The 25,573-nt window shown below is 44.4% G+C and overlaps 1 protein-coding gene across 3 annotated transcripts in view; it reads left to right on the top strand.

Annotated features, from left to right (window-relative positions):
• GRB10 (growth factor receptor bound protein 10) overlaps positions 1–25,573 on the top strand; it is a 258,555-nt gene that overhangs the window by 140,741 nt on the left and 92,241 nt on the right. For all 3 annotated transcript variants that reach the window (XM_004389154.3, XM_023743079.1, XM_023743080.1), the window contains 2 exons: positions 13,305–13,524; positions 20,145–20,286. In XM_004389154.3, the coding sequence (XP_004389211.2) occupies positions 13,305–13,524; positions 20,145–20,286 (362 nt within the window). The remainder of the gene's footprint in view (positions 1–13,304; positions 13,525–20,144; positions 20,287–25,573) is intronic.

Genomic DNA, 25,573 nt, shown 5'->3' with positions numbered 1-25,573 from the left:
TAACAATTGGTGCTGGCATAACTGGACATGCATCCACAAAAAAATGATACAAGACCCGTATCTCCCACCATGCACAAAAACTAACTCAAGATGGATCAAAGACTTAAGTATAAAATATAAAATGATAAAGATCATGAAAGAAAAAGTAGGGACAATGCTAGGAGCCCTAATACATGGCATAAACAGAATACAAACCATAAGTAACAATGGACAAACACCAGAACAGAAACTAGATAACTGGGAGCCCCTAAAAATCAAATAGTTATGCTCATCAAAAGACTTTACGAAAAGAGTAAAAAGACAACCTACAGACTGGGAAAAAATTGGCTATAGTAAATCTGATCAGTGTCTGATCTCTAAAATCTAGAAGATACTGCAAAACCTCAACAACAAAAAGACAAATAACCCTATTAAAAAATGGGCAAAGGATATAAACAGGAACTTCACCAAAGAAGGCTTCAGGCAGCTAACAGATAACATGAGGAAATTGTCACGATCATTAGCCATTAGAGAAATGCAAATCAAAACTACAGTGAGATACCGTCTCCCCCCAACAAGACTAGCATTAATCCAAAAAATATAAAATAATAAATGTTGGAGAGGTTGTGGAGAGACTGGAACACTTATACACTGCTGGCGGGAATGTAAAATGGTACAACCACTTTGGAAATCGATTTAGGGCTTCCTTAAAAAGCTAGAAATAGAAGTACCATAGGATCCAGCAATCCCACTCCTTGGAATATATCCTAGAAAAATAATAGCTGTCACACGAATAAATATTTGCACACCCATGTTCATTGCAGCACTTTCCACAATAGCAAAAAATGAAAACAACCTGGGTTCCCATCAACGGACGAATGGATAAACAAATTATGGTATATTCACACCATGAAATACTTCGCAATGATAAAGAATAACGATGAATCTGTGAAACGTCTCTTAACATGATGAATCTGGAAGGCATTATGCTGAGTGAAATTAGTAGCAAAAGGACAAATATTATATGAGACCACTATTATAAGAACTGAAGGAAAGGTTTAAACACAGAAGAAAACATTCTTTGATGGTTATGAGGGTGGAGAGGGAGAGAGAGGGGTATTCACTAACTAGATAGTAGATAAGAATTATTTTAGGTGAAGGGAAGGACAGCATGCACTATAGGGGAAGTCAGCGCAGCTGGACTAAACCAAAAACTAAGAAGCTTCCTGAATACAACCAAACTCTTTGAGGGACACATTAGTGGGTGTGGGATCTGGGGACTATGGTTTTAGGGGACATCTAGTTCAGTTGACATCTCAAAGGTTATTAAGAAAATGTGCATTCCATTTTGGTGAGTGGCGTCTGGGTTCTTAACAGATAGTGAGCTGCCATCTAAGATGCATCAATTGGTCCCAAGCCACCTGGAGCAAAGGAGAATGAAGAATTTCAAAGATGCAAGGAAAATATTAGTCCACAAGACAGAAAGGGCCACATAAACAAGAGACTGCACCAGCCTGAGACCAGAAGAACTAGACGGTGCTCAGCCACCACCAGTGACCACGCTGACAGGGAATACAACAGAGAGTCCCTGGTGGAGCAGGAGAAAAGTAGGGTACAGAACTACAAGTTCTACTAAAAAGACTGGACTTAGTGGTCTGACTGAGACTGAAGGGACCCTGGAAGACATGACCCCTGGACTCTCTCTTAGCCCAGAATGAAAACCATTCGTGAAGCCAAATCTTCAGACATAGATGAGACTGAAGTATATGAGATAAAATGATACTCGTGAGGAGAGTGCTTCTTAGCTCAAGTAGATACATGAGACTAAACGGGCAGCTCCTGTCTGGAGGCTAGATGAGAAGACAGAAAGGGATAGGAGCTTGTCTCAGTCATTTAGTGCTGCTCTAACAGAGATACCACAGTTGGATGGTTTTAACAAAGAGAAATTTATTCTCTCATAGTCCAGTAGGCTACAAGTCCAAATTCAGGGCAACAGCTCCAGGGGAACACTTTCTTCGTTGGCTCTAGAGGAAGGTCCATGTCATCAGTCTTCCTTTGGTCTGGGAGCTTCTCTGGGCAGAAACCTCAGGTCCAAAGGGTGCACTGTGCTCCCAGCACTGCTTTCTTGGTGGTATGAGGTTCCCATGTGTCTCTGCTCGCTTGTTTCTTTTATATCTCAAAAGAGATTGCATTAAGACACTAATCTTGTCAACCTCATCAGTATAACCTCATCACAGTGATAGAATTTACAACACATGAGGAGATCACATATAATCTCATCACAGTGGTAGAGTTTACAACACATAAGGACATCACATCAGATAATACAATCATACAATACTAGGAATCATGACCTAGCCAAGCTGCTACACACATTTTTGGGGAGCCACAATTCAATCCATGACAGAGCTGTTTGAATGGATGTGGGAAATCCAGGGTGGAAAGGAGGATTGTGCTATCACATTGTAGGGAGAGCAACTAAGGTCACGTAACAATGTGTGTATAAATTTTTGTATGAGAAACTAACTTGAACTGTAAACTTTCACTTAAAGCACACACACACACAAAAGAATAGATTTGACACTAAGAGCAGAGGACCAGATGAGTTGGGATGACATCAAGGACACCATGCGTAAAGAAAGCAAAAGGTCATTAAAAAGACAGGAAAGAAAGGACCCAAACGGATGATACAAGAGACTGGAAACTTGCCCTTGAATGTGGAGTAGCTAAAGCAAATGGAAGAAATGGTGAAGTAAAAGAGCTGAACAGAATATTTCAAAGAAAAGTTTGAGAAGACAAAGATTATGATGAAATGTACAAAGAACTGAAGTTAGAAAATCAAAAGGGAAGAACATGCTTGGCGTTTCTCAAGCTGAACTGAAGAAAAATATCAAGCCTCATGTTGCATTTTTGAAGGATTCTATGGGCAAAATATTGAACGACACAGGAAGCATCTAAAGAAGATGGAAGGAATACACAGAGTCACTGTACCAAAAAGCATTGGTCGATGTTCAGTCATTTCAGGAGGTGGCATGTGATCATGAGCCAATGGTACTGAAGGAAGAAGTCCAAGCTGCACTTAAGTTGGTGAAAAACTAAGCTCCAGGAGTTGTGACAGAATACCAGTTGAGAGGTTTCAACAAACAGATGCAACACCGGAAGTAGTCACTCGTCTATGCCAATAAACTTCGAAGACAGCTACCTGGCCTACTGACTGGAAGAGTTCCATATTTGTGCCCATTCCAAAGAAGGGTGATCCAACAGAATGTGGAAATTATCAAACAGTGTCATTAATATCACACGCAAGTAAAATTTTGCTGAAAATCATTCAAAATCGATTGCAGCAGTACATCAACAGGAAACTGTCAGAAATCCAAACGGGATTCAGAAGAGGACTTGGAATGAAGGATATCACTGCTGATGTCAGATGAATCCTGGCTGAAAAAAGAGAATACTAGAAAGATGTTTACTTGTATTTTATTGACTATGCAAAGGCATTTGACTGTGTAGATCATAACAAATTATGGATAACTTTGTGAAGAATTGGAATTGTAGAACACTTAATTGAGCTTATGAGGAACTGTATGTAGACCAAGAGGCAGTCATTTGAACAGAAGTGGGTACTGCATGATTTAAAATCAGGAAAGGTATGTGTCAGAGTTGTGCTCTTTCACCATACTTATTCAGTCTGTATGCTGAGCAAATAATCTTAGAAGCTGGACTTCATGAAGAAGAATTTGGCATCAGGATTGATGAAAACTCATCAACAACCTGCGTTATGCAGATGATACAACTTTGCTTACTTAAAGTGAGGAGGACTTAAAGCACTTACTGATGAAGACTACAGCCTTCAGTATGGATTATACCTCCACATAAAAAAACAAAAATCCTCACTACAGGATCAATAAGCAACATCATGATAAACAGAGAAAAGATTGAAATTCTCAAGAATTTCATTTTACTTGTATCCATAATCAGGGTCCATGGAAGCAGGAGTCAAGAAATCATAGGATGCATTTTATTGGGCAAGTCTACTGCGAAGGATCTCTTTAAAGTGTTAAAAAGCCAAGATGTTACATGGCTGACCCAAGCCATGATGTTTTCAATTGGTTCATTTGCATGCAAAAGCCGGCCAATAAATAAGGAAGACGAAAAATAATTGATACCTTTGAATTGTGTTGGCGAAGAGTATTGAATATACCATGGGCTGTCGGTAGAAAGAACAGATCTATCTAGGAAGAAGTACAGCCAGAGTGCTCCTTAGAAGCAAGGATTGCAAGACGACTTCTCACGTACTTTGGACATGTTATCAGGAGGGACCAGTCCGTGGAGAAGGACATCATACTTGGTAAAGTAGAGGGTCAGCGAAAAGGAGAAAGACCCTCAATGAGATAGGTTGACATAGTGGCTGCCACAGTGGGCTCAAACATAGCAATGATTGTAACGATGCTGCAGGCCAGCAATGTTTCATTCTCTTGTATATGGTGTCACTATGAGTGAGAACTGAGTCGACGGCACTTAACAACAGCAGTTCTTATGTTGCTAGGCAGGTGCACTGTGTTTCAGGTCAGATGTTGTGTTCATGTCACTGCTGCCCCTGGGCCTCACTGGCCTTAGCTGTGGGCTACCTGGGCCTGTGGGGCTCTTTTGCTACCAGGCTAGCTGGGTCCCTGCTGCTGGGTGGGGTGGGGGGTGGGAGGGGGAGGTATGGGGCACACTCCAAAGTCTCTTGCCCTGTACGTGCGAGTTTTACAGCTCTTTTAGCTCTGCCTACAAACCTCCTGCCCGGAGGCATCTGCCTCCACTCTGCTGTAGAAAGATCTTTGCACAGGATCCAACAAGGCAAGCCCTGCACCAGGTACACTCAGGCTTTTACCCTGCACTGGCAAGTGTTTTAACTGTGCCAGCAAGCCTCCTGCCCGAAGGTGCTCAGCTCTCTCTCCATGGGCAGGCATGTCCACTGCTGCTGTCTCTCGCCATCTCACGCTGTCTTCAGTGTGCTCTCTTTCTTCTCAGTCTAGGAGGTTCTCCTGGTCCTTGGTCCAAAGGATGTGCTCCGCTGCAGACTCTTCTTGGTGTGGTAGTGAGGTCCCCCTGAATCTCTGTGAGATTGACCCTTAAATTAGCAAACTCCTTGTCAATTTCAAGGCATGGCCCTCCCACCAAGACCAAGTCATTCAATTTGCATAATCAACTGACCAATCCTTTGGAAGATTGTGGCCCAGCCAGTCATTTGGGGGGAGTTATAAAACCATGGCTAGAAAGGCCATATAAAAGCAATTCACTGCATCACAAAAGGCCTGACAGTCTACTTCCAAAAATCAGCCAATGAAAACCGTATGGCGCACAATGGCCTGATCTGCAAAACAGACATGGGGATGGCGCAGGACCAGACAGCGTTTCATCCTGTTGTACATGGGATTGCCATGAGTCGAGGGCCATCTTGAAGGCAGCTAACAGCAATATCAAGTAGGTGTTATAATAATGCCTATCTCAAGTAATTATTTTGAAGATTAAACTAAACAATGAAATTTAGGGGGGAGATAGTAAGCATTTGGAAATTGTAGCTATTCGTGGCCACTGTTATGCTCCAGGAAGCTTTTGGCTGCCTTAGTTGGGATTTGGAACCCAAGTGTCAGAAGACCTCCATGAGCCTCCCAGGTCACTGTGGGCACATTGAAGTTTGCTACCTCTTTGGGCCTCACTTTACCTAACTGTGAAATGAGAAGTTTGGGCTTCTTAATTTCTAAGACAACTTTTTGTCCTTAAACATGTTATAGTTCTAAGTAAGTATCTTCTTGCTGCTATGTTGAGCTCTTGCTCTGTGACCCAGGCTGGCATGAGAGTTTGCAAATCGTTTATTATCTCTGCTGATACTGACCAGAGTCTTTTGCTTGCCTGAATTCAGAACTATGTTCCATTCTACCCGGCATGGCAGGAAGACACAGACAGAATGATTTAATGGTGAAATGACACTTCATACACATGCAAGGGAAGGATGCAGTGTGCTATGAAACAGATTAAAAATGCAAATAGGAACTTGTGTAAAATATGTCAAATGTTTGCTTTAAAGTTTTCAATGAGCTGTAGGAACTTGAATACATTCAGATGCAAGAGCGTCTTTTTAGTGTTCTCCTGACATCTCTATGTGCAAGCAGAGCTGAGAGACTGAGAAACCTGGGGTTCATTGAGTAATGGAATAATGTCTGGTTTCAGGGTTTTGGAAATTTTAAGATGCATCTCTCCTTCCATGAGGGAAATATAATTTTAGCAAACCACTTCTAAAATGTTGATTTATTTATTTATTTTTTTCCCCCAATCTGTTATTTTACCCTGTATGTTCAGGGAAGGATCCCTGTTGGTGCAGAGGTTAAAGTGCTTGGCTACTAGCCAGAAAGGTTGATGGTTCAAACCTACCAGCTGCTCTGTTGGAGAAAGATGTGGCAGTCAGCTTCCATAAAGATTTACAGCCTTGGAAACCCTATGGGGCAGTTCTGCTCTGTCCTGCAGGGCGCTGTGAGTTGGAATCCACTCTACGACAATGGGTTAGTGAGATGTTCAGGGAAACAGAGTAGGGGGTCTGGGCAGCCCCTGAGTATTTTACGGAGTCCTGGGGAGCCTTGGAGTCCATTGGACCAAATGGAGGCCAGAATAAATGAAGCAACTTGCCTAAAGTCAGACAGTTGTTGGGAGCCCAGGATCCTCTGCAAACCCGATGTTCTTTGGGGTAGAATAGTCTGAAGGCTTCTCAAGGTCAGGGCTGTACCTCTTCACCTTCTTCTCCCCAGCTCCTGGCACAGCCCCCAGACCAGTCATGCAGCCGATAGCTAGGCCCTGCCTGTTTCTTGTCTGTGTAGTTGTAGACAAGTGTGTGATTCTAAGTCAGGTCTTGGTCGTTCTGAATCTAAATAGCAGCTATATATACTTAAATAACCATTAAAGCTAGTACTTTATGTATATACCTAAATATACCTTTATGGAAAGCGGACTATAAATTTCATGAAAGCAGAGAATCAATGGTCTACATATTTTGTTTTATCCACAGAGCTTTAGTAGGATCCTGAAAAATAAGCAGCATCTACAGCACCTGGAGGGGCCGATTGCTGTAGAAGGACATCATACTTGGTAAAGTAGAGGGTCAGCGAAAAAGAGGGAGATGCTTAATGAGATGGATTGGTACAGTGGTTGTAGCAGTGGACTCAAACATTACAATGGTTGTGAGGGTGGCACAGGACCGGGCAACGTTTCGTTCTGTTATATGTAAAGCGGCTGTTACTCAGAGCTGACTCTACAGCACCTAACAACAACAGCTTCGTGTGGAGTCACTGGGTGGTGCAAACGGTTAACGTGGAGTTCAGCTGCTAAATAAGAGGTTGGAGGTTCAAGTCCACACAGACGCACCTCAGAAGAAAGGCCTGGCGATCTACTTCTGAAAAATCAGCCATTGAAAATCCTGTGGAGCACAGTTATACTCTGACACACATGGGGTTGCCATGATTCGCAGTTGACTCAACAGCAAATGGTTTTATAGCTTCATATGGAGCTTGGCGGGGATCCGGTTGGAGTTCCAAGTAACTGGATATATGACTAAGTACATATGCAGCCTTCCTGGATGCACAGTCCTGCATTTGCATGCGGCAAGGGGAAATCATCACAAGAAAAATAAATAAATACCACCTGCAAATGCAGAGAGTAGGAAATTGGCCTGACTTGAGCAAGTTGAGAGGATTCGGTTTGTTTTAGCTTTGACTAACTGTATTCCTTGCTGAAAGTGAAGAGGACTTGAAGCACTTATTGATGAAGATCAAAGACCACAGCCTTCAGTATGGATTACACCTCAACATAAAGAGAACAAAAATGCTCACAACTGGACCTGTGAGCAACATCGTGATAAATGGAGAAAAGATTGAAGTTGTTAAGGATTTCATTTTACTTGGAACTATAATCAATGTCCATGGAAGCAGCAGTCAGGAAATCAAAAGACTCAATGCATTGGGCAAATCTGCTACAAAAGATCTCTTTAAAGTGTTAAGAAGCAAAGATGTCACTTTAACAAAGATGTCACTAAGGTGCACCTGACCCAAGCCATGGTGTTTTCAATCAGCTCACATATATGTGAAAGCTGGACAGTGAATAAGGAAGACTGAAGAATTGATACCTTTGAATTATGGTGTTGGGAAAGAATATTGAATATATCATGGACTGCCAGAAGGGCAAACAAATCTGTCTTGGAAGAAGAATGTTCGTTAGAAGCAAGGATGGCAAGACTTAATCTCACATACTTTGGACATGTTATCAGGACAGACCAGTCCCTGGAGAAGGACATCATGCTTGGTAGAGTAGAGGGTCAGTGAAAACGAGGAAGACCCTCAACAAGATGGATTGATACAGTGGCTTCAATAAGGGGCTCAAGCATAACAACGATTGTGAGGGTGGCATAGGACCAGCAGTGTTTCATTCTGTTGTACGTAGGATTGCTGAGTCAGAACCGACTCGACGGCATGAAACAACAACCGTATTGTACCCAGGAAATAGATTTCTTTTTGTCCATTTTCATGTCTCCAGCTGATAATTCAGATGCTTTTCATAAGCAGTTCTGCCATGAGGACTGTGAATCCTATCACCAGGGATGTGGGTCTGTGAATCTGCATATACACTAGGCCCTGATGGAGCCCAAGAACTGTCCCATAAATGTAGGCCCCACTCTTTTTCAGATATATGTGGTTGTGAGGAAAAAACTCAAATTCTTACCAACTGTTAAATTCACCAGTTGTTTGTTCATAGGTATTTTCTCAGCTAATACCAGTTGCCATCAAGTCAATTCTGAGTCATTGTGACCCCGTGTGTGTCAGAGTAGAACTGTTGAGAACAGTTTTTCTCATGAACATTGAAAAGTCAAGGATTATGAATGTATGGATTCTGTGTAATATTTTGAGTAGTTATATGCACATGTTGGAGAAATGAATTTTAGGGTTTTTATATCCTACCTCAAATTCTGCCTGCCTGTAAGAACCACTGAAATAAAGCATTGATTCCATTTATTTTAAAATAATGACATGATTTGAAAGTTGCGTTTGTATTTCTGTTTGGAATTATGGTTAGGTGATTTGTTTTTTATTTGTTGAATATCTTTAAACATCTTGAACAAAAATAGAGAATACTCCAACTGTATCATGGCTGATTTTCTTGTTGTGCTTACTTATATCAAAACAACTCTAAATAATGAGAGCTAAATACTTATGACTAGAATATATGAGAATAGAAGATTAATTGTTGTGCAGAGAATGTTGTTATATTTCACAAAGTTTAATTTCTTTTTTTTTTATTGTAAGTTAGATGAAGGTTTACAGAACAAATAGTTTCTCATTAAACAGTTAGTACACATTGTTTTATGACAATGGGTAACAACCCCACAACATATCAACACTGTCCCTTCTTGATGTTGGGTTCCCTATTACTAGTTTTTCTGTCCCCTCCTGCCTTCTAGTCCTTGTCCCTGGACTGTTGTGCCCCATTAGTCTTGTTTTGTTTTATGGGGCTGTCTAATCTTTGGCTGAAGGGTGAACCTCAGGAGTGACTTCATTACTGAGCTAAAAAGGTGTCCGGGGGTCCATACTCTTGGGGTTTCTCCAGTTTCTGTCAGGCGAGTAAGTCAGGTCTTTTTTTCACAAACTTTAATTTCTTAAGAGGTCAACAAAAACAGCTCGCCAGGCAAACATGGTCTGTGTTTAAACACTTGTGCAGGCTGGGCTTTTGATTCCTTTTTAGATGGAAATGTGTAAGAACTTTCGCCATTACACATCTTGGTGACTTTTCATGTGTAGTGCCATCTATTTTTTTCTTCCCAGGGACTGAATCTATCTACCCTTACTTAATAATTTGTCACTCATTAGAGTTTTAGCGTTTTAAGCCTTCCCCCGCTCTGACACCGTAGTGGTTCATTACGTAACAGAGTATAGCTTAAGTATAAAAATGGGAGGAAAGAGTGATAACGGAGAAAACAGAAGACATTGGATAGTAACTGATCTTTACAAGAATCTGTGAAGGATGGGCACTATTGAATGTATCTTGAAACACTAAAAAAAACAAAACCCAAATCCATTGTTGTCCAGTTTATTGGGACTCATAGTGACCCTGTAGGACAGAGTAGAACTGCCCAATAGGGCTTACAAGGAGGGGCTGGTGGATTTGAACTGCCAACCTTTTGGTTAGCAGCCGAACGCTTAACCACTATGCCACCAGGGCTCCTTTATCTTGACAACAGTGTAAAAATAGCATTTCTTTGCAATGCTAAATTAATTTAATAAAGCGAATCCAATGACATTTTAAAAATCTAATGAATATAAAGAAGACACTAGATGGTGCTGTAAACTAAGCAGTATATTAACAGTTCAGGAGGAAGGTGTGGCCAGAAGTTCAGTCCGCTTCTGTTAATCGACTCTCTCCTCCTCACCAGCGTGGTGGTGGTTGCTGGCCTTTTCATGGTCAGCGTGCTTCATTTCGTTTGTGGAAGACCCTCACTCGTAATAATCAATGGGCCAAATGCGAATTCGTTTCCCTGAATTTATACATATTTTAGGACTAAACTAGTCTCAGTTTGCTAATGACAGTGAAAATAGATGCAGGCATGAATTTGAGATGAAATGAGTGACTCAGATATTTGGGACAAAGTCAATGCCCAGTTTTGGATTGGGTTATTTAAGTACGGGAAATAAGTATTAATAACTTGATTTACAGCCATGGTGTTTGACCCATATATGTGCAGTGAATAGATTCTTATAAATCTGTGATGTGAAATGTTATATATACAATTGTTTTCCCTTCAACTTCAGTATTTCTTTCCAGAACATTCTGAGGCGCTATCTCATAGGCTTCTGTGGGCTTGGCGTGCAGTTATCGTTAAATAGATACTTAATCTTCACATTCATTTCCAGAAGCATCTGCCTTGTTAATGCTCTGTTTATCTGATTCTCCCATTTACATTGCCCTGCAGGAAGGCTTTCACAAGTGGGTGGTTACAGATCCACACAGGTTCATGGGACTAGAAAAGAATTTAGCAGTCGGCCACATGCATAAAATTGGTGCACAGAGTCCTTACGGTGATGAACTAGCCCACAGTATGAGCCATATGGAATGTTTGCAAGAACTGAATGTCATTTCAGTAATATCTTCATGTAGACTTTTTTTTTTTTTTTTTTAACTTCGCGTAAGGGTAAGGAGTGTCTTCTTTACAGTCAGTCCTTGGAAGATTTCATTATTGATCCTCATTAGAATTTAACTAAGTTTAAATGAAATTAAATGACTGTAAGTGATTTTATTATCTAAATATATAAAATGTTCATTGACCCCCACAGGAAATTTTTAAGTCCGTTGTAGAAGAGGACTTTTTTAAGACTCTTAATGGCTTTGAAAAGTATGCGGGTTTGAGAAATTTGGATATAGGGGTTGGATTCAGTTCATGAAAATCATAACCTGGTGATCCTGGCTTTGGATATAGGGGTTGGATTCAGTTCATGAAAATCATAACCTGGTGACCCTGGCTTTGTTTAACAAATTCACAATTCAGTGTATTAAAGTAGAAGTAGTTTTACGAATGTTCCATGTCAGAAGAGAGAGCATTTTGAGGACATGTATTGTGTTTGTATGTTGACATCCAGTTCACCTTTATGTTAACTTTGAATGACATCACAATCACTTTGTGTTCCTAAAGGTCTAGTGACTTGACTGCAGTGAGCAGTGACCAGGAAGACCCCGGGGGATGGAGGGAAGGGGCAGAAGGAGGATAGGAGGCAGCGAGAGCTGCCCACTGTGGTGGACACTGCTAGGGGCTTTCAGAACGGCTTAGGGGCAACTGCAAATGAAAACCCATTGGAAGGAATCAAGACATTTCATTTTTCTGCAAGAAATTTGGCAGCAAGCAAGAGCTGTATTACTGTCTGATTTCTAAAGCAGAATGAAAACAATGGTCATTGTATTTAGCAAGGTTTCTTCTTTTTTAAATAAGCAAGAGATGCTGCACTGTAGAAAACCATTGAATTCCTTGGAGTGCTCCCTTAGCCAGTCTGTACAGCATCAAAGCCAACATTGTGCATTACCGAAGATTGATTCTAGAATTCCAGTGAACTTTGTGCTTCACACAGTATTGGTTCTTAAATGGCCCATTAAGAGAGAGACCGAGCTGTTAATATTATGCATTAAAAATGACACGTGTACTTAATTATTTTGCAAACCTTAAATTAAGGAGCTACTATGTATCAGCTAAACAGAAGTATAGTAGATGAGTGACATTCCTGATGGATGCATTCTAGAACTTTTCTGAAGCCCCAGAGTTGTAATTCGAGCATCACTTATATTTTTCCTCATAAGTTGAATACCCTGAGGTCTTGTAAAACAGAACTGAAGTCTCTTACTTGGCAGTTGGCTTTCTTTGGGCAGCTATTTTCCACACTTCCGATCGTTGACAAGTATTACTCCATCAGTTTACAGACAAGGGCTTATCTAATCCACAGAGCTACCTAGGGGCAAAGGGGGACTGTAGGCACGTTCATACCTGCCTGTTAACCAGCTCTCTCCCACTTACCCCTTCCTACCTCAAACTGTGCAAGAGTGCTGTCCTGCTGACCTGAATATTTTCCCTTGTGATAGATTATTGATTGTATGATAATTACTAATTATTGGCTCAGTACTTTTGTCATTTCAGTATCTGGCCGTAGGATTACTGTTTGACCATTCATGACCTTAGCCACAGCAACATCTTTCTTCTGCCTGCCTACCCACATAGGCCCTGTTAACTGTTCTCTTAGCACCTCCAACTCTGTGTTGGTCCTTTTCAAATCGGCCCTCACCTTATGCTGATTTTACTCAAGTTCAGATCCCTGAGTTTATCCAACCCCTCAGCTGTGTACAGGGCACTGGGGTCATGCTAGGCAAATGTGACTGTGTCTAGCCCACCCTGATGCGGTGGGGAGAATCTGGTGGCGGTGAAGGGAGGGGGAAAACCCAAAACACCAAACCTGTTGCCATCGAGTCAATCGACTCATCGCTACCCTATAAGACAGAGCAGAACTGCCCCATAGGGTTTCCAGGGAGTGGCTGGTGGATTCGAACTGCTGACCTTTTGGTTAGCAGCGGAGCTCTTAACCACTGCACCACCAGGGCTCCAGATATTAATAAGTATAATAAATATTGTTCCTGATAGAAATTTATACTTACTTCATTATACATCTCAATTTTGAAACCTGATCACTAAGACGCACATTTGAGTGAGAACCCTTGCAGTCGCTAAGGTTTCCTTTTTGTCTTTGCCTGTTGTGATTGCCATCCAGAGGATGATGTGGACTTGGAAGCGCTGGTGAACGACATGAATTCGTCCTTCGAGAGTCTGTACTCAGCCTGCAGCATGCAGTCGGAGACGGTGCCTCTCCTTCAGAACGGCCAGCATATCCGCAGCCCACTGCCGACTTCAGGGATGAGAGCCCTCCAGCCGCAGGTGCCCCAGCGGCAGAAGGTGCAGCGCTCACAACCTGTGCACATCTTGGCTGTCAGGTAGGAGCAGGGCATGCTGAGCCTCCCAGAGTGAGTGCCCTTGCAGAGTATGATTCTGTGTTGGCTGGCTAAATGATGATGGACGGTGTATGAGGCTCCTGCTCATAAACTGGGTGCCTTGTAAGAACGGGAGTTTATTGTCTCACAGTTCAGGAGGCTTAGAGTCTGAATTCAGGTGGTCAGCAGGACCATGCTCCCTCTGAAGGCTCTAGGGGGAGACCCTTTCTTGTCTCCCTCAGCTTCTAGTAGTGCTGAGTGTTCCTTGACATGTAGATGCGTCTTCACGTGGCTGTCTTCTCTCTGCCTCTCTGTGTCTCTTCTCTTTTATAAGGACGCCACTCAGATTTAATCAGAACCCACCCTACTTCAGTATAACCGTATATTGACTGATATCATCTTCAAAGACCCTATTTCTAAACGAGGTCATATTCACAGGTACCGAGGTTAGGACTTCAACATATCTTTTTGAGGGACACAGTTCAGTCCATAATAGGAGGTGATGGTGTTGGCCATGTGAAATCAAGAGGCAGAAAAATTCCATTTTATTTTAGTGATAGTTACACTGAAAATGTGTAGGCATGCCATCCAACATGGTGGCACTTGGGCTGAGTTTGGTGCCTGGCTCAGTTCAGATACCTTTTATTGAGCACCTGATATATGCCAGGCACTGAGCTAGGTAGAGTGATGGGAAGACCATTGGAGGAAAATTCCTATTCTGGAAATAATGAAATAATGGCCTCACAACCCACAAAGTGTGGTCCCTGAACCAGCAGCAGCAGCATCCCTGGGAGCTTGTAAGAATGCAGAATCTCAGATCCCACCCCAGCACCTACAGTGGAGCACACTCTCCCAGGGAGTTGGGGTGGGAAGCATATCTTCTCTGTTGAACCTCACTTATAAGCTCGGCAAATATGTGCAGACCTAGAGGATAGTGGGAAGAACTTGCTAAGGACGCTGAGGAAGGTTCCTTGGAGGTGGTGGATCTTGGAATTGGATGTTGAAGGCTGAGCAGGAGCTGAGAGATGAAGGAGGAATTTAGTGAGCAGCAGGGAGGATCCCCACAGAGATTGGGGCCAGATTATGAAGGGCTTCACATGCCATTCTGAGTGGGAAGACAGGGAAGGGCTTTGAGCGGGGGTTGAGGAGATTGGATTTGGGGTTTTGGTAGGCTGACTGGATGCCAGGAGTAAGACAGATTGGGGGGCAGTCAGATTGGCAGAGCCGAGGCCAGTTTGGTAGTGTCTGAGGAATCCAGACCGGGGATGAAGGGTACAGAGGAGGAATGAATTGGAGGGCTAATTCCGAGAAAGAATCAACAGTATCTTATAAACAGCTGAATTTTTTTTTTTAATTTTTTTTTTTATTGTACTTTAGATGAAGGTTTACATAACAAATAGTTTCTCATTAAACAGTACACATATTGTTTTAAATTGGCATTGGTTAACAACCCCACGACACTTCAACATTCCCTTCTCGACCTTGGGTTCCCTATTACCAGCTTTCCTGTCCCCTCCTGCCTTCTAGTTCTTGTCCCTGAGCCGTTGTGCCCCATTAGTCTCGTTTTGTTTTATGGGGCTGTCTAATCTTTGGCTGAAGGGTGAACCTCGGGAGTGATGTTATTACTGAGCTAAAAGTGTGTCTGGGGGCCATACTCTCGGGGTTTCTCCAGTCTCTGTCAAGCCGGTAAGTCTGTTCTTTTTTTGTGAGTTAGAATTGTAAACAGCTGAATTTTTAAGGGGAAAGAGGGGACAAAGAAAGTTTTAAAAGAGTGACTAGGATTTTGTCTTGAGAGCCTGGGAGGTTGGTGGCTAGACAATTCATCAGGATAGCAGTTTTAAGGGGAAGATGCTGAGATAATTTTAGATATTCTGAATGGAGATCTTTGTGAAATCAAGCTGAGAGACAGAGACAGTTATTGAGAAACTGTCTGTGTTGACTCTGAGGGGTTTTTGGTAAGGGTAGTATGAGGTGGGAATGGTGAGATAAGACTCCCCCTGCTTCCTTCCTCTCTCCTCTGGGCTTCCTTGGTACGGGTGGCATTGGATTATACCTTGGACCTCCTTTGCTCTCACCTCAGCCTCTGTCAGGCTGGGATTCTGGCGGCCGCTCGTTTCTCAGTAGCTGATCTTCCTGGGATCTTATTTCCTTCTGCTGGGGTCCTCCCTGCTTCCAGAAGCTTCTGTGAGGTTTCTTTCAGGTCTGAGAGTCCTCTTGCCTTCAGGGTAGCCTGTCCTTTGGTTTGGAGGCAGAGTGAATTCAGAGTTGTCTTGTAGAGAAGGTCAGTGGCTGGGGGAGGGGTAAAGGAGGGGGCTGTGATAATTCAACCCTTGTGCCACTTTGCTTTCTAGAGCATCAGTCTCTTGCTCTCTGTCTTAGTTTCTTAGTGCTGCTGTAACAGAAATACCACAAGTGGATGGCTTTAGTGAACAGAAATTTATTTTCTCATAGTTAAGTTGGCTAGAAGTTCGAATTCAGGGCCCAGGCTCTAGGGGAAGGCTCTCTCTATCACTCTGAGGGAAGATCTTTGTCTCTTTCAGTTTCTATTCCTTGGTTCCTTGGAGATCATGGCATCTATCTTTCCCTCTTTTGTCCTTGCTTGTCTCTGTGCCTAATGTGCTCCTTTTATATCTCAAAAGTGATTAGGTTGACAACACACCTTACACTGATGGCCTCATTAACATAACAAAGAGAACCCTATTCCCAAATGAGACTACATCAACAATTGTAGGGGTTAGGATTCCAACACATATCTTGTGGGGGACGTAATTCAATCCGTAACACTTGCTAGTGAGTTAAGTTTGCAGGAAGAGACTCATGGGAGCCACTTTGAGTCCGGGATCTGTCCCACAATGGTGGCCTCTGGGAGCCCCTTGGAAGACTGGGCTGCAGCCTGCTGCGTGAAGGTTTCTGAAGTTGTTGGGTGGAGGCCAGTGGTGCCGGAAAGCCTGGCTCCTTGCCAGAGTTAGTGCCCAGGACCCTAGAACCTAGACATCTGGCTCAACTTGGCTTGTATACGTCATCGTTTAGCTGCCTGGGCTAAGTCCCTGAGATATCTGCGCAGAAGGGCAAGCAAAACACTCTCCCTACAAGTCTAATAGGTACTGTTTCTTGAGCCTAGTCTCCTCTCACTGATGTTCTGTCAGGTAAATATTGTTTCTTATCTTTGGGTGGCTACTGCATCCTCTGGATTAAAAAATATGTATATGGGGAGAACATCACAGGATTGCCAGTGGCTTAATTTGTAAATTGAGGACATCCTTTGAGCACTTGCTCTATATAAGGCTCTATTGACCTTCTCATTTATTAACAGATTTAATTCTCACAACCACCCTAGAAGGTAGGTGTGGTACAGGTTGTCCTCAGTTCCCAGGTGAGGAATTGAAAAGAGACACACAGGTGAGGTAAGCTGGCCCACACCTGGTGAGCGGGAAGCTCGGGTGCAAACCAAGGGGCTGTGGAGCCTGTACAAGGAATGCATTGAGCTTTGTGCTGGGTTACTGGGACCCACAGCACATCGTCCATTCTTCTGAGGAACTCCCAGGAAGAGAGATAAGATGGAGGCAAGCACAGAGTATAGCAAAGCTTGGAGAAGGTAGAGGAGGCTTCCTAGGCAACATCACAGTTGAGCCAGTTCTTGAAGAAGTATGAGTGGGCTAAGGTGAACATGCAAAGGCAGTGGATCTGTTCTAATCTAGACAAAGGGAGCAGCATGGGCAACGACATCAGAAACAGGTTGGAGTCACGCTCCACCCCACCCTCAGGCCCGCAAATTTTTGTCACCATCCCTGACTCCACCATCCCTAAATCTTAGCTCCCTCTTCACATTCGTTTCTCCTTTTGAAATTGTAAAGAGGGTATATCGTTTTGTAGTAGGCCTCTTCTAGGGGAAGCTTTTCAGCTTTGTGTAATGCTCCTTAGTTTTACTCTAGGTGTTTTGGGAACTACTATTAAGTCAATACAAAACTTTGTAAGATGTTCAAAATACCCTAATGAAGAGAGAAGCTTTGGTGAACAGCTAGAACATCAAAGAGAACTTCAGCATCTTGTATTAGAAGTCAAAACAAAAAAGAACTCTCATTCTTTGGGGTTACACAATCGCTGGTTGGAGGCTGTGGGCTGGAATAGACTGAAAATAGTGTTGGCTGCACCTCACCACTCTGTTGTTCTGTATTACAAGGGTCAGACTTCGTGTGGACGTCTTGCCAAGGCAGAAGCTATTATGGGAAGAGTGGGATTTGTTAACAGTAAAAATAAACTTTCTGGCATATTGTCAAGCCGTTATAGGAATGTTGTTGTTGTTAGGTGCCGTCAAGTTGGTTCTGACTCATAACGACCCTGTGTACAACAGAATGAAGCACTGCCCAGTGCAGCACCATCCTCACAATTGTTGCTATGTTTGAGCCCATTGTTGCAGCCACTGTGTCAGTCTATCTCGTTTAGAGTCTTCCTCTTGATTGACGGCTGTCTGCTTTACCAAGCATGATATCCTTCTCCAGGGACTGATTCCCCCTGATAACATGTCCAAAGTATGTGAGATGTAGTCTCAGTATCCTTGCTTCTAAAGAGCATTCTGGCTGTACTTCTTGCAAGACACATTTGTTCTTTCTATTGACAGTCCATGGTATATTCAATATTCTTCACCAGCACAATAATTCAAACGCCATCAATTCTTCTTCGGTGTTCCTTATTCTTTGGCTTTCGCGTGCATATGAGGTGATTGAAGATGACATGGCTTGGGTCAGGCTCTCATGTGTAGGAATGGTTCTCATATATTTCACAGAACTGATTTCCTTCATTCCATGTGAGCAATTGTATTTTTAAATCCACTGCCTCCTTGAAAATCAGGGTAAGTCGGTAAAAAGAAAAGAGTAAAATGGTCACAAAGTGCATTTATCTAGTGGCATAGCTCCTGAGAAAGCTTGTTGGCTTTTGGTCCTGGTTGCTGAGAGCCAGACCACCCCTGAGGCCAGTGAGTGGGAGCTGACCAGACCAAGAGGTACTAACTGGGAGCCAGATGCTGACTAAGCCTCAGGAGGTGTGATGTAATCTATTGTGGCCATGTGGTGAGGCTGATAAAGGTCTTGGGAGACAGCAGGCTCAGTGGAGCTTCCTGGGTGCTGAGAATGAGCATCTGCTCTCAATAGGGTAGTTGTGTCCCCTGGGTACATGGAAGCTCTGTACTGATACCCTTCCCAGACCTCGCACTATGTATTTGTATCCTTTTTCCTTCTAGATTAAAGACAGCCCTTTCCCTGCAGTTTGTGAGTCGTTCCAACAGATTATCAGCCCTAAGAAACAGAGAAGGGGCCAGTACCTGCTGACCTAGCCCCAGGTGAATGGGGATGAGTCAGAGAAAGGGCCGGTGCTTGCTGACCTAGCCCCGGGTGAGTGGGGATGAGACAGAGAAGAGGGCTGGTACCAGCTGATCTAGCCCCAGGTGAATGGGGATGAGAGGGCTGTGTGGAGCAGCTAGTGTCTGGATGGACCAGGGAAGGGAAGCTAAGATTTCCACAGGACATAATTGGCATGTGGAGTGGGATTTATTATCCACCACACATTAGGTGTCAGACATGGAACATCTCAGTCTCCCTGGGCTGGTTTGATACAACTGGCACAGCAAGTGGGGTTAGCTGGAGGGAACCCTGACAGTGCATTAGTGGATGATTGATCTAGTCAAGTTGTAGAAAAGTTTGTGTGAAGATACAGCCTTCAGGAAAGGTTTGTGTGGTGTATTTAAATGAGGAGAAGGACAGGGAGTACTAAGCCATGACAAGGACCTGATACTACAGCCCATGTTTGCCTCTGTTTCCTTGAAATGAGGTCTACAGGCTTAGCCTAGTATCAGCCCTCTCACATGGATGACGGAGTCACCCTTTCCAGGAAGGCCCTGGAGATGTGTAAGTGAGGTACTAGCAGTGACCCTCGTAAAGGGAAGCATAGGGCAGTTGGCATTGTTTTTTGCTCTGACTTTGATCTTGATTTTTTCTGCCATTTCACTGTTGTGTCTGGTTTGTCGTCCTGTGTGTGGTTTGCTTAGTTGTGTGACCAGTGGATTTCTCATTCTTGGGAGGAGGGAGCAGGAGGCCCTGGAGAAATGACAAGGAAGGGGGAAAGATCATGTAAGATTCAGCAGTGGCTCTTAGTGATGTTGACTGGGGCACAGCAGGCAGCCCTGAGGTGACATAAACATGGTTTTTAGTGCTCTGGGGAGGATAGGTACATGAAGCATTTCTTTCCAGTTAATTCAGTATCAGAAGCTTTTTGTGTAAATAAGCATCCACTCCACAAATGAGATGAGGACACATGAAGCCTCTTCCTGTCTTTTCATTTGGTTAGATAAACGTTCTCTTCAAGGTCATTGAAACTCATTTTCTCACGGAAGTGCTCTTACGGTACCTCTTCACACATCAGGTATTCATTGAACAAAACTCTGAGGAGGCATTTGGAGTAAATGCCACTACATGCCATGTGCTGTGCATTTTCTCAGATCGGAGTGCATGCTGTGTAGTGTGGCAAACATGGCATCCTTGTCCAATGGGATGTTAGTGGAGAAGGGAATCTCCACCCTTTGGGGTCTGAGGATTGCAGCTTTTCACAAGCAGTTGTCTCTTTCCTCCCAGGCGCCTTCAGGAAGAAGACCAGCAGTTTAGGACTTCGTCTCTGCCAGCAATCCCCAACCCCTTTCCCGAGCTCTGCGGTGCTGGGAGCTCCCCTGTGCTCTCGCCAGGCTCCTTGCCTCCCAGCCAGTCGGCGGCTAAGCAGGTGAGCATGCCCCTGGCCTGAGCACCAGCTGCTTGGCCATGGGGCCTGGAGCATGTGCTGACTGATTGCTTTGGGGAGAGGGGAGGGACCTTGTGGGGTCTGGCACATTGCTTTGGGGAGAGGGTGGGACATTATGGGGTCTTTTCTCTCAGTTCTTTTCTTGTTTAGCTGTTACATGTTGCCTCCTAAGGCTTTTCCATTGGCCGAAATTTCAGTTAGGAAGGCAGAGATGTATCTGTGTTTTAGAAAGAGTTTCGGAAAAATGGTAAGGAATAATTTCATGCTTAAGGATTAATTTTAGTTCTCTGAAGTAATTCACCACAGGATCGCCTTCATTGTCTGGATAAATAAGGTGTTAAAGCTCTGGGTTCTTTCGGGCACCTGAACTTCAGTGCATTGTAGTTGAAGAGTTTCCGTCCTGTGTCCTGACTTTGAATATGGTCTGCTGAAAGGGGAAGAATTTTCATTTCACCCAGAAAGTGATAGCCACCTTTTCATACTAGTAGTTTCTACTGTGAGGTAGATATTCTGCCGTCATTATCCCCATGTGAGGAAACTGAGGCTCAGAGAATTTAGGTAACTTGCCCAAAGTCAAATAGCCAGTGAGTCCAACTTGCCAGGCTCCTGGACCGAGAAATGGGCTGGCAGCTCCTTCCCTCCTGGTTGGCAGGACCTGGTGCCATGATTGTTAGAGGCTCTGGAGGAAGTGCCAGTTATGCCCCAGGGTCAGGTGGTGGTGGTAACAACAACAACTTGTAATACTTATTGAGTGATTTCTATGTGTAGCTCATGTATTCCTCAGACAACCCTGTGAGTTAGGTACAGATGTTATCTCCATTCTGCAGCTGAGGAAATTGAGGCTGACTGTAAGTGGTGGAGCTGGGACATGACCCAGTGTACCGGTATATGTTGTAGAGCTAGGGGGTGACCTGGCATGAGTTGTTGAGCTGGGGGTGGAGGGTGACTGGTATACGTGCTAGAGCTGGGGGTGACCCAGTATCTTAGTTTCTTAGTCCTGCTATAATGGAAGTACTAAAAGTGGGTGGCTTTAATGAACACATTTATTTTCCCACAGCTTAGGAGGCTAGAAGTCCACATTCACTGGCTCTAGAAGAAGGCTTTCTCTCTGTTGGTTCAGGGGAAAGACCTTGTCTCCTCAGCTTCTGTTCCTCGGTTCCTTGGCGGTCTTCATGTGGCGTGGCATCTGTCTTCTGTTTGTGTTTGCTTGCTTCTGGGCCTGAGCTGCTCTTTTAGAGCTCAAGTCACTGGCCAAAGACACAGCCTACACTGACGTGGCCTCATTAACATAACAAAGAAATCCCTATTCCCAAATGGGATTACCTCCACAGATATAAGGGTGAGGATTTACAACACATCATTTCTGGGGAACACAATTCAATCCAGAACACTCAGTATATGTAATAGAGCTGAGGGTGACCCAGCATGAGTGTTACAGACTGTGATCTTAGCCACTGTACTGATGTGCTTCCTGAGACCTTGACTTTCTTTTATGTATACTACAAGAGTAGTTTAGAAATTTCTTGGCCCTTTATATTAGAGTCATTCTCTCCTTCTCCTCCTCCCTCCTCACTTCTCCCTGTGTTGTTCTCAAGCATGATATGCCAACAAGTCCTTTTGCTTCAAATCTGTCTACTCTGCTCCCTGCAGGCTCTGCCCTCTAGGAGATAGACATTTATTCTAATACCCGCCCGCATCCCAGAGTTGCTCCCGTCCTGACCTGAAGCCCAGAGCAGGCCACGTGGTAGCACTATCAAAACTTAGAAAGTGAGGTCAGTGCTCGTGAGGCTTCGGCACTGGTCACATGCTTGAGTACATCTGGGCCGTCTACCTCACTGGTGACCTTCCGTGTCAAATAAGGATTTAGACAAGCTGTCTGTGGACTTGTCACTGAGGTTGTTTACAAAGTTACCCTAAAATAAAACCATGAAAATATTATCTGGCCCTCTCAGCAGCAGGGAAAAAAACTGGCTTCCACCCCCATGCACTCACCATCTTTATAAGCAGAACAAGGAAACCTTGGGATTTTGCCTGCTGGTGGTTTTCTTGGGGTCAGAGTCAGGTCCCCATGATAACTCTGCTTTGGTGTCTGAGTTTTTGTCAACTGAATGATCAGAACCGCAAGGGCAAGCAAGAGCAGGAAGGATTCTTCACACGTATCGCTACATGTTAGAAAGTCATTGTTCTTTTTCATTTTATTTACCTGCTTGTTATAGATTGAATTGTAGCCTCCCTAAATATGTGCCCCCTGTACCTGTAGCAGGAGCCCTGTGGCACAGTGGTTAAGAGCTCGGCTGCTAACCAAAATGTTGGCCATTCGAATCCACCAGCTGCTCCTTGGAAACCCTGTGGGGCAGTTCTACTCTGTCTTATAGGGTTGCTAGGAGTCGGAATCAACTTGACTGCAACAAGTTTGGTTTTTGTGGGTTTTTTTATACCTGTAGTTATAATCTCATTTGGAAATGGGTTTTCTTTATTATGATAATTAGACAGTATTAGTGTAGGGTGTGTCTTAAGTCAGTCTCTCTTGAGATACAAAAGAGCAGATTAGGTGTAGGAAAGCACAGGGAGAGATGGGGGAAGAGAGATACCACATCACATGTAGATCTCCCAGGAGCAGAAGCTCAAAAACAGACAAGGACCTTCCTCCAGAGCTGACAGACAGAGAAAGCCTTTCCCTGGAGCAAGCACCCTGAATACAGACTTCTAGCCTCCTAAACTGTCAGAAAATAGATTTCTGTTTGTTAAAGCTATCCACTTGTGGTATTTCTGTTACAGCAGCACTGTATAACTAAGACACTGCTTGAAGGGTGCATTTTTAAATCTACACCAGGTTCTTTTGATCTCATGAAAAGTGTGTTGCTGCTGGTGATGGTTGCCAAGCGACCTCTAGAAAGCTGCAGAGTCCTGGGGACCTAGGATAACACTGGGAGACGCTGGTGTGCAAAAAACGAGGCCTGGTGGTGCAGTGGTTAAATACATGGCTGCTAACCAAAAGGTTGGCAGTTCAAACTCACCAGCCGCTCCGCAGGAGAGAGATGTGGCAGTCTGCTTCCGTAAGGATTACAGCCTTGGAAACCCTATGGGGCAGTTCTACTCTGTCCTGTAGGGTCGCTATGAGTCAGAATTGACTTGAAGGTAACAGGTTTTGTGTGCAGAACAGTTTGGCTTCCACTGCTTGCCTAAGGAAAGAGAGATCTGGTGTTCTTTTTCCTTTCATTCAAAGTCAGAGGAAACGTCGCTGGAAACAGCATCTAGTCAAGAGTGGACGTGGTATAAAAATAGCTGAAGTCTACCCCGTGTATTGTGCAGCATACAGCTACCGCGTGCACTGGGAAGAACTCAGTCAGCCCATGAAAAGAAGAAAGTGTTGCACATCTTTGGGGACAGGGAAGGGGTCACAGCCTCTTTAATCACATGCGTTGTTAATAAGAGAACTCATGATGAAAGATGGGGGCAGGGAAGGAAGAAGTAAAGAGATATTGAAGCATCTGTGTCAAAGGAAAAATCATTCTTGCTCAAGGCCCTACTTTCAAGTAACCTAAAGTGATAGAGACAGAATCGTGGGCTGTCTAACCTGAAGGCAGAATGAAGTGTTTGGTAGTGTAAGAGACAGCAGTGAGGTGTTGGAAGTAGTCAGTTCTATCCAGAAGGATCAGGAAATCTTCCATCCACCCAGCATCCTCTGCACGAGGGGTCCCAGAGTGGGTGGCAGCACCTGGGTGGGATCCAAGTTCTCCCACACTGACCGACCCCCCACTCACAGCCTGGCTGTCTTGTCAAGTGCTGTCACCCCAGCTAAGGGTATCCATGGCGCTGGCCTGAGTCAATGCAGTCTTCATGGTTGCGGGAATCGCTGTATTTTATCCAGTCCCCAAGCTGGGGAAGACTTAACCCAAATGAAAAGGAGCAGCTTCTGCCCTCGGATCAGAGATCACTGTGCCTGATCGGAAGCATGTGATAACCTGCTTGTCCTTTCCTGCCTGGCTAACCTCTGCCCACTTTGCACTTGACCTCCTCAGACCTCCGAGGCTCTGTTTTCTCCCCTGGGTCAGGGGTCCTGCCAGCCTCCCCTGTGTTGACCCTGCTCCTGACCCTGTTCTGTAATGAGGCTGGAGCTGTGGTGCCTGCCCAGGGGTTATACACGAGTAGCGCTGCAGGGTCTGACCTCTCACCCACCCCCAGCTGGGGTGACACCTGCCTGGGAGGAGAGGGGCCTGTGTGTAGCCCACTCCTCTTCTGCACCCCCACCCTGAGCCCCTGGACACCCCAAGCCTGGGGTCAGGTTACACCTGAGTGCCCTTGTATACAGAAAGCCTGCAGGACAGCGAGAATTCTGGACCCTGTCTGGGAACTACAGCCTGCTGGGGTGAACTGGACACAGATTTGGAGAGGTTACAGGAGAGCCCAGCAGGCCCCTGTCTTCCCAGAGCTCAGGTGCTGGCTGCGGGGGGAGCCGGTGTGTGCAGAGCTGCGCTGATACCTGTGTCGGGAATGCCTACTCGGCAAGCTGGGAGGCTTTGGACAGACAGTGGCCTCCTCCAGCTCTCTGCTCCATTGTTTATAAGATAAAGCAGCGAACATTGTGCTCTTTAAGGTCTCTTCCATGTCTGTCGTTTGATTCAGTGTCGGATGAAAAGGGCTCCTGTGTGGGGCCAGGCTGGGAGGTGAGGCTGGAGGGCAGGTGGCTTAGAGTCACCTACTCCCGCCCGTCTGCCCGGCCGCCCGTGAGCAGGAGTGGTGTGCCGGGAGCTGTACACTGCAGTGTGGGCGAGACCACCAGGACCTGACGCTTCTCAGAGGCAATGAGTCCTCTGTGACTCCCAGTTTCTAAAATGAGGTTAAATTCTGTTGTATACAGAAAATAAGATTTAAGTGTAAGTGATGGTGTTGTTCTTCCCCCAAGGCATTTGACAGTGTTTTCTAATATCCTTGTGTCTTAGTCAGAATTCTCTAGAGGAACACAACCAGTAAGGAAGGAGGAAGGAAAGAAAGATCACTCACATACACAAATAAACAGAGAGAGAGAGAGAAAGAGGTTTTGAGGAATTGGCTCACTTGATTGTGGAGGCTGTCCATAGGTCAGGCAACAGGCTGGAAATTTAGTCCTGTGTCCCAGATTGGTAGGGCAGGCATTGGGGGAGGGGGAGGAATTCTAGCAGAATGGCAAAACTTCCCGTTTTGCTCTTACAGCCTTCAGCTGATTGGATGAGGCCCATCCACATCATGGAGGGTAATCTGCTTTACTGAAGGCCAGCTGACTTAAATG

The sequence above is a fragment of the Trichechus manatus genome, unplaced genomic scaffold (genome assembly GCF_000243295.1).
Source record: "Trichechus manatus latirostris isolate Lorelei unplaced genomic scaffold, TriManLat1.0 scaffold00235, whole genome shotgun sequence".
Lineage (NCBI taxonomy): Eukaryota > Metazoa > Chordata > Mammalia > Sirenia > Trichechidae > Trichechus > Trichechus manatus.
This window is presented reverse-complemented; position numbering and strand designations above follow the sequence as displayed.